The sequence below is a fragment of the Pseudophryne corroboree genome, chromosome 1 (genome assembly GCF_028390025.1).
Source record: "Pseudophryne corroboree isolate aPseCor3 chromosome 1, aPseCor3.hap2, whole genome shotgun sequence".
Lineage (NCBI taxonomy): Eukaryota > Metazoa > Chordata > Amphibia > Anura > Myobatrachidae > Pseudophryne > Pseudophryne corroboree.
This window is the reverse complement of record NC_086444.1, coordinates 701,279,473-701,292,546: the sequence shown is the minus strand read 5'-3', so window position 1 is coordinate 701,292,546 and position 13,074 is coordinate 701,279,473. Positions and strand designations below refer to the sequence as shown.

General features: G+C 44.2%; 1 protein-coding gene across 2 annotated transcripts in view; it reads left to right on the top strand.

Moving 5' to 3' along the window:
- Window positions 1-13,074, top strand: part of APBA3 (amyloid beta precursor protein binding family A member 3) — a 157,670-nt gene that overhangs the window by 106,892 nt on the left and 37,704 nt on the right. For both annotated transcript variants that reach the window (XM_063914843.1, XM_063914842.1), the window contains one exon: window positions 10,221-10,385. In XM_063914843.1, the coding sequence (XP_063770913.1) occupies window positions 10,221-10,385 (165 nt within the window). The remainder of the gene's footprint in view (window positions 1-10,220; window positions 10,386-13,074) is intronic.

The window sequence follows — 13,074 nt, the reverse complement described above, 5'->3', positions numbered from 1 at the left end:
CACCTGAATGGAGGGGTCCCCCTCCAAGGGAACAAAGGGATTAAAGCACAACTGTTCCATTACAGACGTAATGGGGTTTTATAGGATTAAACATATTCAAGGGAACAAACGCAATAAAGATCTGGTTTCACAGCTTGCAAAATCTGAGATGCATCATATCTTTACTTATGGTACCTTAAATCCTCAAGGTCTAAACTGTGATTTTGAACTTAAATGGTTCCTTTGAATATGTCTTTGCTTGTACATTTGATCTCTGTAAAATGTGGATTTTATGGCCAATGAATAGTAACATCTGTTTGTTTATTCTGTCAATTAATTAGTTTATCATCTGTGAATGGAAATTCTGGTGCTATGAAAAATCTATAGAAGTCCGTGTAGCGGCGCTATTGGACTACATATCCCATGATCCTCCTTAAAGAGAAATGGAACATGTGTAACGTCACTTCCGGTACCTTCCTGCATGTGGAACCAAGTTGACGGTTCACTGGAGGACTCTAAACACAGTTACCGCTACTGACTTCCGGCGGAACTCCATATAAGGCCGTTGGAGTTCCGCAAATGGACTACATCCCCCATAAGTCCTAGCGGTTTTCCCCGATCGCGGGTGAAACCGAGTGTTATAGCGTTATTATGTGTTTGTAATCTTAACCTGTGGTTTAGGGATCTATAGGCTTTCTGTTTGGTTTATTTTCTGCAACACAGTAAATCTTTCTTGCATTTAATGGTAGCGGTGACTTCCGATGGAACTCCTTATATGGCCATCGGAGCTCAGCCCTTTGACTACATCTCCCATAATTCTCAGCGGTTCCTCTTAATCGTGGTTCAGACTGAGATTTGGAGTTTTATATATCATTTGGAACCCTTTCAATGGGGTTCAATAGGATGTAGGCTTGGTTATTTATATAATTTGATCATGTCTTAAAGAAATTGAATGATGTATTCAATTAACGATGTAATTTCCCGCTACTCACTGATTGGATGTCTGTACTTTAAATATGAAGACCCCTCACAGTACAGGCAGTTCTTGATAAAGGTCCTGCCAAAGACCGAAACGCGTTGAACAAACAGTACTGTGAGTAGCCTTGGATTATCAAAGTTGGATCCATTTTTATTACTGGAATTCTGTTGTCTACTATCACCTTTTATTATTTTTTTAAAAAACTTTTTTGATGTACCTTGGAAATAAATTCCCTTTTTAATCATACGAAGAGGAACCTTTTCTCTGTTTTTCTTGTGTATCCTGTGTGGGGTAATTCCCTGTGACCTTGGATAAAGATACCTTGATAGGAGTCGACTATCCATACATCCAGTGAGTTGTGGTACGCACATTATTGGTGTTAGAAAATTAAAAGATACCTTTATGCACATGTCTCAACTGCAAATTGTGTAAGTTGGGGTACGCATCTGACAGATTTTAAAGATACCTCTATGTGATTCATCACCATATCCCTATTGTGAGTCCTGGGTACGCTCCTGAGATTTATACTTGAATACCTTAAGGATACCCATTCACCAAAAGATACCTTTATGGGTTTCCACTCACTTGTTTCTGTGTGAGTGGGGTACGCCCTTCTGTTTTCTGAGTTGTGGAAATAATCAGATCGGTGTGAAATTGCTCTACACATTCTTTCTTTTACTTTTGTCTTTTATGAACATTGGGATTACTGTATGGTTCTTCGAGAGGAGGAAGAATAAATCAGAGAAATTCTCAAGTTGCCACACGAAGGATACATCTCAGTAAAAAAGGGATGTATTTTATGTAATAAGTATTTTCTATGCGCCATGTACACAGACAGATACCACCCCACACTTTCCCATTAGGTACTAGTTTGGGCCTCTACGATAGTAAAGTTGCGGATAGGTAATCTCCTTGGAACCTACAGGCCCGCTCCCCCTGCCAATCTGTCTACGGTTGCAGCCCACATTACCAGTGCTTTACCGTCTACGAACAATGCCCTAAACCTTTCAGGGACAGTTCTACAACCCTGCCTGGCAATGTCTCAGACTCTGAGGTTTCCACTGCCTTGAGAGCAGCATGTCTGTTCCCTTAGATTTTAAGATTTCTTTATCCCAGAGGACTCTATACCACTAGGTAGAGGCCTTTATTAGGGCTGTCAAGTCTGCTCTTCATACATAATTCCCTTCTACTCGCCACCTGGATGGCCACCTGGTGAAAGCATGAGATCACCCTAAGAGGTTTTTCTGAGTTTCCCAGCACATTGCCACCTTTAATCAGCTACCTTCTGTGGATCAGGCCAAATGAGAGTCCCCTCCTCTGGTTGACACTATCATTACCTGCCTAGTTAAGAATACTGTACCCCTATCCCTAACACGATATCACTTAAAGAAACATATAAGTATAGAACAATTAAACTATTTTTTCAAGATGCTTTGTTCTATTGCAGGTGCTATTGCATGTTCTGCCTGGGTAGCTGAGGCCATCGGACTCTGGGCAGACGCCCTGGAGGATGGCCTCCATTCTGGTACCCACAGAGATGAGCTTTTGTCTCTAGGGGAGCATATCAGGGTGGTGAGCTACTGTCTTGGCGAGGAGGTATCCTAACGGGGTGGCCAGGAGAGCCCTCTGGCTTTGTTTCTGGTGCATTGACACGTAATCGAAGAAGACCCTGTGGGCTCTGCTTTATTCAAGGGATATCCTCCTTGGTGCAAAATTGGACAATGTTGTGGCTTCAGTGGCGGCATTCAAAACAACCTCCCTTCCCTCTGCTGCAGCTCAGGTTGTGAAAGTTTCATTCCTTTGAGCAGCAGGGCAAAGCCAAGGGCCTGTCTTTTTCTGGCTTCCATGGTTCTTCCATCAAGAGCTCAGAGTCCTGAGGTACAGCACTGGTCTCCCAGTTGCCCTCCCACCAAGCCAGTTGACAAGCCTGCCATGTGGGGCTGGCCTTTACCTGAGCGACCACAGCGTGGTAGGCCGGTTTCTACTTTTATCTGAGACTTGCATGGCATCCATGATGGACGCCTGGGTAAAAGGGGTGGTCTTTTAAGGCTATGCACTATCCTTTTTATACCTGGAATTGGCCGGTTGTCGGGGCCCCGGCGTTCAGGATACAGACGCTGGAATCCCGATAGCTGGCAATGCCATCAGCCAGTATACTGGCGCAACAGGACAATTCTTAGAGTGGGAATAGAACCTGTGGCAAGCCCGCAAGGAGACTCTTTGCGCTCGCCCCGCTGCCAGCATACTAGCAGTCGGGATGCCGTTGTCAGTATATTGACCACTGGCATCTGAGATGCCTCTGGGCCTGTTCCCATTCAGTTCAGTCACCAGCGCTTCTTCAGGTTTGTACTATGGGAGAAACACTTATAGTTTTGGGCATTGCCATCGGGGCCTTCCATGACTTCCTGTGTCTTCATGAAGGTCATGGCAACTCCTCCTCAACACTGATGAGTCCACATTCTGCCTTATCTGGGTGACTTGCTTCTTCTGGCCCAGTTGCCGGACGTCTTCTGGGGATATGTCCATCTCATTGTACACCAGTCTCATCCTTTGGAAGAAATCCTCCTTGTCCCTGTCTCTGCAGATGATGCTTTTAGAGCCTTGCTGGTTTAAAGAGTTCAGCAAGTGTTCCTTCCTGACAACGAACTCCAGGATTTACATGCCAAACTTTGCTCATTTGTTCGTTATCGCTGTGTGTCAATGCACTCTTACATGCAGATACTGGCCTCTCTGGTCCTCACCTTCGACATGGTGGAGTATGCCCAGTTTCACTCCCGTCTTCTCGAGTGGGAGACTGCCCATGTGGAACAAATCCCATCTACAGCTCAAGTCGCAAATGATCATCCTCTCTCCAAAGGTCCATTGCTCCCTCGAATGGTGGCGCCTTCAGCCCCACCTTGACAGGGGCAGTACCTTTCGGATACAGGACTAGGTCTTTTGATCCAGGTGCAACCCGACATCGTGACAGCAGTCGCCTACAATAACACAGAAAGGTGACACATTTGCGCCACCGTGGAGGAGATAGGTCAGATCCCCCACCCGACAGTGTGTATTCCTCCAGTGTCCTACATTCCGGGGTCCCATGATTGGAAGGTGAATTTCCTAAGCTGCCAGCATGTTCCTTTGGGCAAGTGAGCTATATCCAGTAGTCTTTCAGCTTCTGGTTCTCCGTTGGGACTTGCTACCCATCGCCTTGATGGCATCTCGGCACTCTGTCACAAGCCCAGGTACTGCTCGTTCACCAGGGATATGGTAGCTCTTCTGATGGATCCCTTAGCGGTTCAGTGGACCTTCCCTCTCCTGTACATTTTCCCTCCACTTTTACTAGTTCCGCGGGTCCTCCGCAAGCTGCAGATGGGGGACGGTATGGTGATCCTGGTGGCTCCTGGTTGGCCATGCAGGACTTGGTATGTGAATCTTCTGGCTCTCTCCATCAACGCATTGACACGTAGTCTTCCTCTACAGCCGTATTTTCTATCTCGGGGGCCCGTGCTTTCATCCGGGCCTGTTTCACTTTGACTGGGTTGTTCTTGAGACATCTGTGGAAGCTACAAGGTTCTCAAGATCGGTCATTGGTGCCATCCTTAATGCCTGGTAACCTTCTTTTGCCAGAATTTACTACCAAGTTTGGATTTACTTCACCTGGTGTTCTGCTAGGGGTATTAACCCCAGATCGTTTCAACTCTTGCAGGTTCTCTCTTTCTTGCAGGTGGGTCTGGATTTGAGCCTCCGCCTGCCTTCATTGAGGTTGCAAGTTTCAGTACTTTCTGTCCTCTTCTAGAGACAGATTGTGCTGTTGCCGTATGTACAGACGTTCCTGCCAGGTGTCCTCCACATGCAGCCTCCGCCTGTACCTCCAGTGGTTCCATTTAGCTTAACTTGGTTCTTAGAGCTCTTCATGGTTCTCATTTGAGCCCTTGGTCTCTGTGGACTTTTGTTAGTGTACGTGGATGACTGTCTTTCTTCTTATCATCGCTTTTTGCCAGGCAGGTGTTGGTCTTGAGCGCAGTGTCTTGTCACATCTCCGTTTCTAATTTTTCACTCTGTTCCGGTCATTGTTCGGACACTATTAGGCTACCTTCCTGAGGTAGTTTCTTGGTTTTGCTCATCTAGGAGATTGTGGTTCCTTCTTTTCAAGTGCCAGATTATCCACTGGAGGAGGTCTCCTTGGATGTCATGCGGACCCTCTGGGTCTCTGTGATCAGGACACGGGAGGTACGTATAGTGGATTCTCTGTCCTGTTTAGCTATCACAAATGGGGCTGGCTGGCTTCTAAACAGACTTTGGGCAGTTGGCTCCGACTGACTATCCGCAACCCTTCTTCTACAGCAAACTTTCATGCCCCAGCCGTGGTGGCAGCTCTTTTCCCCGGTCAGTGGGAACTTCTTGAGCAGCTCTCTGCGGTTGCAGCCACGTTGTCATCTGCCCATATGTTTCTCAAGTTCTGTTCCTTTCCACATTTGGCCTTTGCAGATGCAGTTTTTAGGCGAAGGGTTCTCAGAGCAACTCAAGCATGTCCCCTCCCTCAGGGGAGGGGAATAGCATTGGGCTTTGGGATGTCCCAACATAAAGCCTGTGTCCTCTATGGAAAGACGAAAAGGTGATTTATGTTCTTACCTTTTAAATCCTTTTCTTTGAATATATAGGGCAGGCCTGGTCAACCTGTGGCTTTCCAGCTGTTGTTTAAACTACACATCCCAGAATTCCCTGCCAGAGGTTTAGCATCCCCTAATGGCAAACCTATGGTGGGGCACGCTGGGACTCGTAGTTTCACAACAGCTGGAGAGCTGTGTATGTGTGTGTGTGTATGTGTGTGTGTGTGTGTGTGTGTATGTGTGTATATGTGTATATATATATATATATATATATATATATATATATACTGGTAAACTCATCCGGCACTCAATGTTAAAGAATAATTTATGCCTGGGTGCCCTCCTGATGATGATACAATAACATATCCTTCCCCACCTGTGGCTCAGGTGTATGCAGCAAAGGAACAGAGGCGACACTCCAAGGACTTGTTAAAACTTGTATTCAAATCATTGTGGAAACAAAGCAAATGTGTTCATAACAGAAGAAAACATGGCAGGTTGCTTACGACGTTTCAAGGCCTAACAGCCTTTTCCTCAGGTAAGAATGCCCATGTGCAGTGAAAGCATAAGTGATAAGTTCTTTTATCACTTATGCTTTCACTGCACATGGGCATTCTTACCTGAGAAAAGGGCTGTTAGGCCTTGAAACGTCGTAAGCAACCTGCCATGTTTTCTTCTGTTATGAACACATTTGCTTTGTTTCCACAATGATTTGAATACAAGTTTTAACAAGTCCTTGGAGTGTCGCCTCTGTTCCTTTGCTGCATACACCTGAGCCACAGGTGGGGAAGGATATGTTTTATTTATATATATATATATATATATATAGAAGAGAAGGTAATGGCGGCACTCAGAGTCTTTCACAATGGGGTGAATCAAAGCAAATAGTGCATTTATTGTCAACGTTTCGGGGGACGAACCCCCTTCCTCAGGACACTGCAAACTAGTGACAATACAGTGAAAACAACTTAAATACCTCACCTTTCCCGGGTCCCAGCGTCTCCGGCCACGTCCGCACCGTCCAGTGCACGGAGCCCGCACTTCCGGTAGCGTGTGGCATTCGGCACCCGGAAGTAGCGTCATCCCGCTACACGGACCCGCTGATGACGTGGCTGTAAACAGAAGGGAGCCGGTAACCATGGAGACGCGGCGCAACAATCAAATGCCGCGCCGCGTCACGTGACACAACAATAACAAACCATAACAGTGAAAACATTGTTAAAAGTGCATACAATGATCAGTATTGCTAAAAACAAGTGTTTAAGACACACTACTAGATAGTGCGATCAACTGAAAAAATGAAATATATGTATATTTGCAAGGGCTACCTGTTAACACCGAGCATGTATAACCAAAAATGAACCTAATTACAGGAATTAATCCTGCAAAATAGAGTTAGGTGAAGTATCCTACATTTATCATGTAATGTAAACATCAAATAACGTGTGAAATGTACTTCAATACTTAACATATAGATGATAAAATGCTGATAACGACCTAGACATGCAAGTTGAAACCTGTTATACCTGCAATCAGATTAGAAGACAATATACTTCAAAAAATAATCTGACTGTGAAATATCTGTAGTACTCTGAGATATTATTGTAAGAAAACAAGAAATAACAGGCTTCTGAAGCAAAATGTACTTTATAAAAAGCAATTTAAATTGAGTTGTTCATTTAAGCCTCTGGGGTGGATGGTGTCTAATTTAAAAATCCAACGAGCTTCCAGTTGGAGTAATTTACTCGCTGTATCTCCACCTCGGGGAGAAACTGGAATATGATCCACAATTTTATATCGTATTGCTGCCAGATTATGGCGCATCTGTGCAAAATGACGGGCGACCGGTTGGTCGCTTTTGCCAGTATTAAGGGCGGCCCTAATGGCAGATCTATGTTGGGCCATCCGTTCCTTGAAACGCCATTGTGTCTTACCCACATAGTAAAGGCTGCAAGGGCAGATCAAAACATATATTACAAATGAGGAGCTATAGGTCACAGGCCATGTGATGTTAATTTTTCTCCCTGTATGCGGATGTAAGATAAAATCTCCCGTAAGCATGTAACTGCAAGTAGTGCAGCCCAAGCATTTAAAGCAGCCTGGTTTGCGGCTTAAAAAATTTGTGGCTGTCGGGGCTGTTTTAAAACCAGTGACGTCGTTTTTAACCACTAGGTCCTTAATGCTGGCACTACGTGTGTAACATGGCATTATTTTAGTGTGTTTAGGGGACGATAAACTGGGATCCGTGCTGACCATTGGCCACATTTGTTTAATGCGTTTGTTGGTCCTGGAGCTAGTGGTATTGAACTCGTTAACCCAAGTTTTTTTTAAATATGGGTGTCTAAATGTGTAAAGTCATCCATACACATATACTGTCAAAGTCGAAAAATATTCCAGTACACACATTACGTACTAACCACACACACATGCCCGCTGCGCGTGCACTTGTTCCGCCGTGCGTGCACATATCCGCAATTTGCGTATGGTCGCTCCCGCGGTCCTGCGCGTGGTATGGGTATTTACGGCGGAGTTTGTGAGCGCATAGAGGGTTATCAAAACTTTACATATTTAATCCAAATAGTGCACATTGTACACATAGCTCCCCTGCACCACATCAGCAAGTATCAACAGTTTAAATGATTCCAGGACTAAGGGATTCGCCTTTGCATGATAGGAAGGGACAGACTAAGGTTATAAGGTGATGTCTAGTATCCAGCTGTAGGGTATTTTAAGGGTAACATTCCGGTGTTGGTTAGAGGAAGATCGCATGTTCCTGCGTATAGTTATGTGCAGAAGTAGAATATAGATATAAACTGTATTTACTGTATATTATGTATGCGGCGGGAATCCAGAGGAGACCACCCACAAGAGCAGTTGAGAAAGACATCGCCCACCTTTTCAAATCAACCTATGACCTCTCCTGTAATGTAAAGATGCATCTCTGTGTCCAATGGACAAAGGGATTACAGTATCCATTGTATTGCTTTTGGAAGTAGTGTATAAAAAGCCTGTTGCTGCCTGGCCGGTCAGAAGACTCTTAACGCTATCTACCTGATTAGCGGAGGACTGGACCAGGAAGCGCATGTGAATATTCTCACGTATGTACATTGACTGTAGCCATTTACTCTGTTGTATTGTAGTGTATAAATTGTATTGTTATTCCCTTCCAGATATATACGCTGTGGTGTCGGAGCCCAGTGTTTAACTACAAATCGGTGTTGTGTCCTCTTTTCCCTGCTAGGGTTTAAAGCGTATTACATTACCTAACTGTATAAGGTTTAAGAGTGTATTGATAAGGTGTGTACGCTCTGTGGGTACTTTGTACCGTCAGCGCTGCATAAGGTTTAAGGTGTAACATCATTGCAGTGCTTTGCTGCATAAGGTTTAGAGTGTAATTATATCATTGCATTGCATTACTAATAAGGTTTAAAGTATATCAAGAGTGTGCGCGCGCTGTGTGTACTTTGTACCCCCAGCGCGGCGTTTGTACGCTAAGTCCGCACACGGTAATGGACTCTGTACGCAAATAGCGTACAAAGTACGTAGAGTGCATATTAAGTCTAGCGGCTGCAGCGGCTCCATGGTAAAAGTGTGTTTAAAGGTATAGCTTTATGGTTTAAGATAATATCGACATTATCAATACATATATACATATACACACATAGGTTGAGTATCCCTTATCCAAAATGCTTGGGACCAGAGGAATTTTGGATATCGGATTTGTCCGTATTTTGGAATAATTGCATACTATAATGAGATGTCATGGTGATGGGACCCAAGTCTAAGCACAGAATGCATTTATGTTTCATATACACCTTATACACACAGCCTGAAGGTCATTTTAGCCAATATTTTTTATAACTTTGTGCATTTAACAAAGTGTGTGTACATTCACACAATTCATTTATGTTTCATATACACCTTATGCACACAGCCTGAATGTCATTTAATACAATATTTTTGTTAACTTTGAGTATTAAACTAAGTTTGTGTACATTGAGCCATCAGAAAACAAAGGTTTCACTATCGCACTCAAAAAAGTCCGTATTTCGGAATATTTGGATATGGGATACTCAACCTGTATATGTATGTATGTGTGTGTATGTATATATATATATGTGTATATATAATATACATACATACATACATACATACATACATACATACATACATACATACATAATGCGTGTTGAGTATCCCTTATTCAAAATCACACATTTTTGGTTCACCTACTCAGATAATGGCATATATATTATGTGTATATGTAGATATATAATCTATATGTGTTATATTTCTCTACTGTTCATTTTGCTTATTAAAAAAAAAAAAACTATTACCACTTCTATTTGTGAAAGCATTCTTAGACCTAGATTTACCAAGGCTTGGATAGTGATAAATTTCACGGTGATAAAGTCGGCTCCTAACTGCAATGTTACAGGCTGTGTTTGAAAAACGAGTCTTGAGCTGATTGTTTGGTACTTTATCACCGTGCTATTTATCACTGTCCAAGGTTTGCTATATCTGGGCCTTACTTTGCAATATTTTTCCATACCTGTCTAAAACTTTTGTACAGTAAAATGTATGTTAAATTATTTCAAATTTTTAATTATTTAAGATAATCAGATTTTATTCTGTTTTTAACTTTTTTATTTTTTTGACCATTTTAGGCTCAACTCATTGCGCAGGCCATTGGTCAAGCTTTTGCCATGGCATACCGGAATTTCCTCCTCTCTGAAGGTGTGCCGCCTGAGCGATTAGAGAGTACGCACGTGATGGAACATCTGTACAATGCAGACCTCGCTCACTTCAGCAAGAAAGACAACTGCAGGGAGGTAGGAACAGATAAACTCATAGAATCGAAGGCACATGACCCATTTTGAAGCTTATCCTAGAGCTGTGATCCATACATTTTCTCAATTTTGTACATTTACTATCTCTCACTTGACAAATGAAGCGCTCCCATTTTTTCTGTCTCATCTATCTGAAGGACACTGCGGTAGCAGTTACAGCTGGGTAAGAGGTCTAACTGTAGGCGTTTGGCACTGTACTAGTTAAAGAAAATAACCCTGCTCCTCTATAAACCTTCCCGCCTCCAACATATCCTCAGTTTTTCATTTAGTGCCACAGGATTCACGTCACCTAGATTGATGTTAGAGGAAATTGGATTTTCTTTTTTTTCTTTTGTACTCACTGTAAAATCCTTTCCTCAAAGTCCATCTGGGGACACTTTGATCCCTCTCTGATATATTATTATAGGATCAGTATGTAATACCAGCGTCCTGGATCCTGCTGTCAGTGTGCCGACAGGGGGATTCCGGTCACCGGTGTGCCGACAGGGGGATTCCGGTACCTTGCGGGCTTGCCACGCTTCAGGCATTGTAGTTTGCTGTGCTCGCCACAGGATTTATTCTCCTTCTATGGGTGTCGTGGACACCCATAGAGAGAGAAAAGCCTGTGGTGGTGGGATTCCGGCTTTGGGATTTCAGCGCTAGCTGGGATTACAGCGTCGGCATTGTAACTTCCGGAATCCCGACTAGCAGTTTGGTAACCGCTTCCCGTTGTTATTGCTTCTGCGGTCTGTTGCCCTTTTTGTTTTATGATCTTCCATTTGGCTTTACTAAAGTATAAACTGAGAATATGGTAAATGTGGGAGGGGCTACAGGGGCAGGGTTATTTATTTACTTTAACTAGTTCAGTGCCAGACTACTAACCCAGAGCTGTAGCACAGCTCCCATGTGAGACCCCAGGACTGCAAGCCGGCACCCAGGGACAGGTAAAGAGCAGTAACCTGTGTGGGACGCCAGCGTAGGGGAAGTCAGCACTCTGCCTGCGGCCTGTCCCCCAGCTCATGGCGTCATTACTTTGTGGTCTTCCCGCCACTGTGCTGCTCCTCCACCCTCAGAGACCCACGGCAATCATTTTCATCTTGCAGGTACAGGTCTGTGAGAACACTGGGTCCAGTCTCCCTGGAGTCAGGTTATACAGTGCTATATTCTGCCTGCTACTACGGCCATATAGTTGATTTAGTGCCCATTGCAGTGTACTTAAATTGTATTCTGCATTGTCTGTGACTTGTGCTAGCTCTGCTGTCTGTTTTTTCTGTTACTGTCACCATATACCTTTTGGGTCATTCCATGTCGGATCACCCAGGCATGACACCCACAGACCCAGATTTTCATGATACTATGTACACTTGATACTACGACGTAGCTACTAACCCATGTCAAATTTTTCTTCTCTCCTGATAAATCCTGACGTTTTTACCTTTATAATAGAGATTTTCCCCAACTTTGCACCTGCTCAGAGTAGATGAAGGTAAAATTATTGACAATTCGCAGTAAAATTATTGACAATTATTGCAGCTAATTAACTAGAAGTCTTACGGTTTGCAGTAAAATTGCAGATTTACAAGCAAAAAACGGGTTCTCACGGCTAACTGAATACTCCTCTATGTGTAATTCGAAATCTGCACATACGGAAATATACAAATTAAAATACTCCCCTGGCGAGCAAAGTTATACCTAAATGGTAATTTTTGTTTTTAACAAGAGAATTATAATGAAACATTAAAATACGCATACAGGCAATCAAAATCCCATTTTCTCTAACGTCCTAGTGGATGCTGGGGACTCCATAAGGACCATGGGGAATAGCGGGCTCCGCAGGAGACTGGGCACTCTAAAGAAAGATTTAGTACTATCTGGTGTGCACTGGCTCCTCCCTCTATGCCCCTCCTCCAGACCTCAGTTAGAATCTGTGCCCGGCCGAGCTGGGTGCTCCTAGTGGGCTCTCCTGAGCTTGCTAGAAAAGAAAGTATTTTGTTAGGTTTTTTATTTTCAGAGAGCTTCTGCTGGCAACAGACTCTCTGCTACGAGGGACTGAGGGGAGAGAAGCAAACCTACTCACGACAGCTAGGTAGCGCTTCTTAGGCTACTGGACACCATTAGCTCAAGAGGGATCGAACACAGGTACCTAACCTTGATCGTCCGTTCCCGGAGCCGCGCCGCCGTCCCCCTCGCAGAGCCAGAAGAACAGAAGCAGCAGAAGCATGAAGACGTCGAAATCGGCGGCTGAAGACTCCTGTCTTCACTTAAGGTAGCGCACAGCACTGCAGCTGTGCGCCATTGCTCCCACAGCACACCGCACACTCGGGTCACTGTAGGGCGCAGGAGGGGACGCCCTGGGCAGCAATTAAGTACCTTTTTGGCAAAAAGAGACATATATACAGTCTGGCACTGTATATATGTACGAGCCCCCGCCATTATTTTTACACAGAAACGGGACAGAAGCCCGCCGCTGAGGGGGCGGGGCCTTCTTCCTCAGCACTCACCAGCGCCATTTTCTCTCCACAGATCCGCTGAGAGAAGCTCCCCAGGCTCTCCCCTGCAATAGAAGAGGGTAAAAAGAGAGGGGGGGCATATAAATTTGGTGCAAAAACAATATATACAGCAGCTACTGGGTTAACACTAAGTTACTGTGTGATTCCTGGGTCATATAGCGCTGGGGTGTGTGCTGGCATAC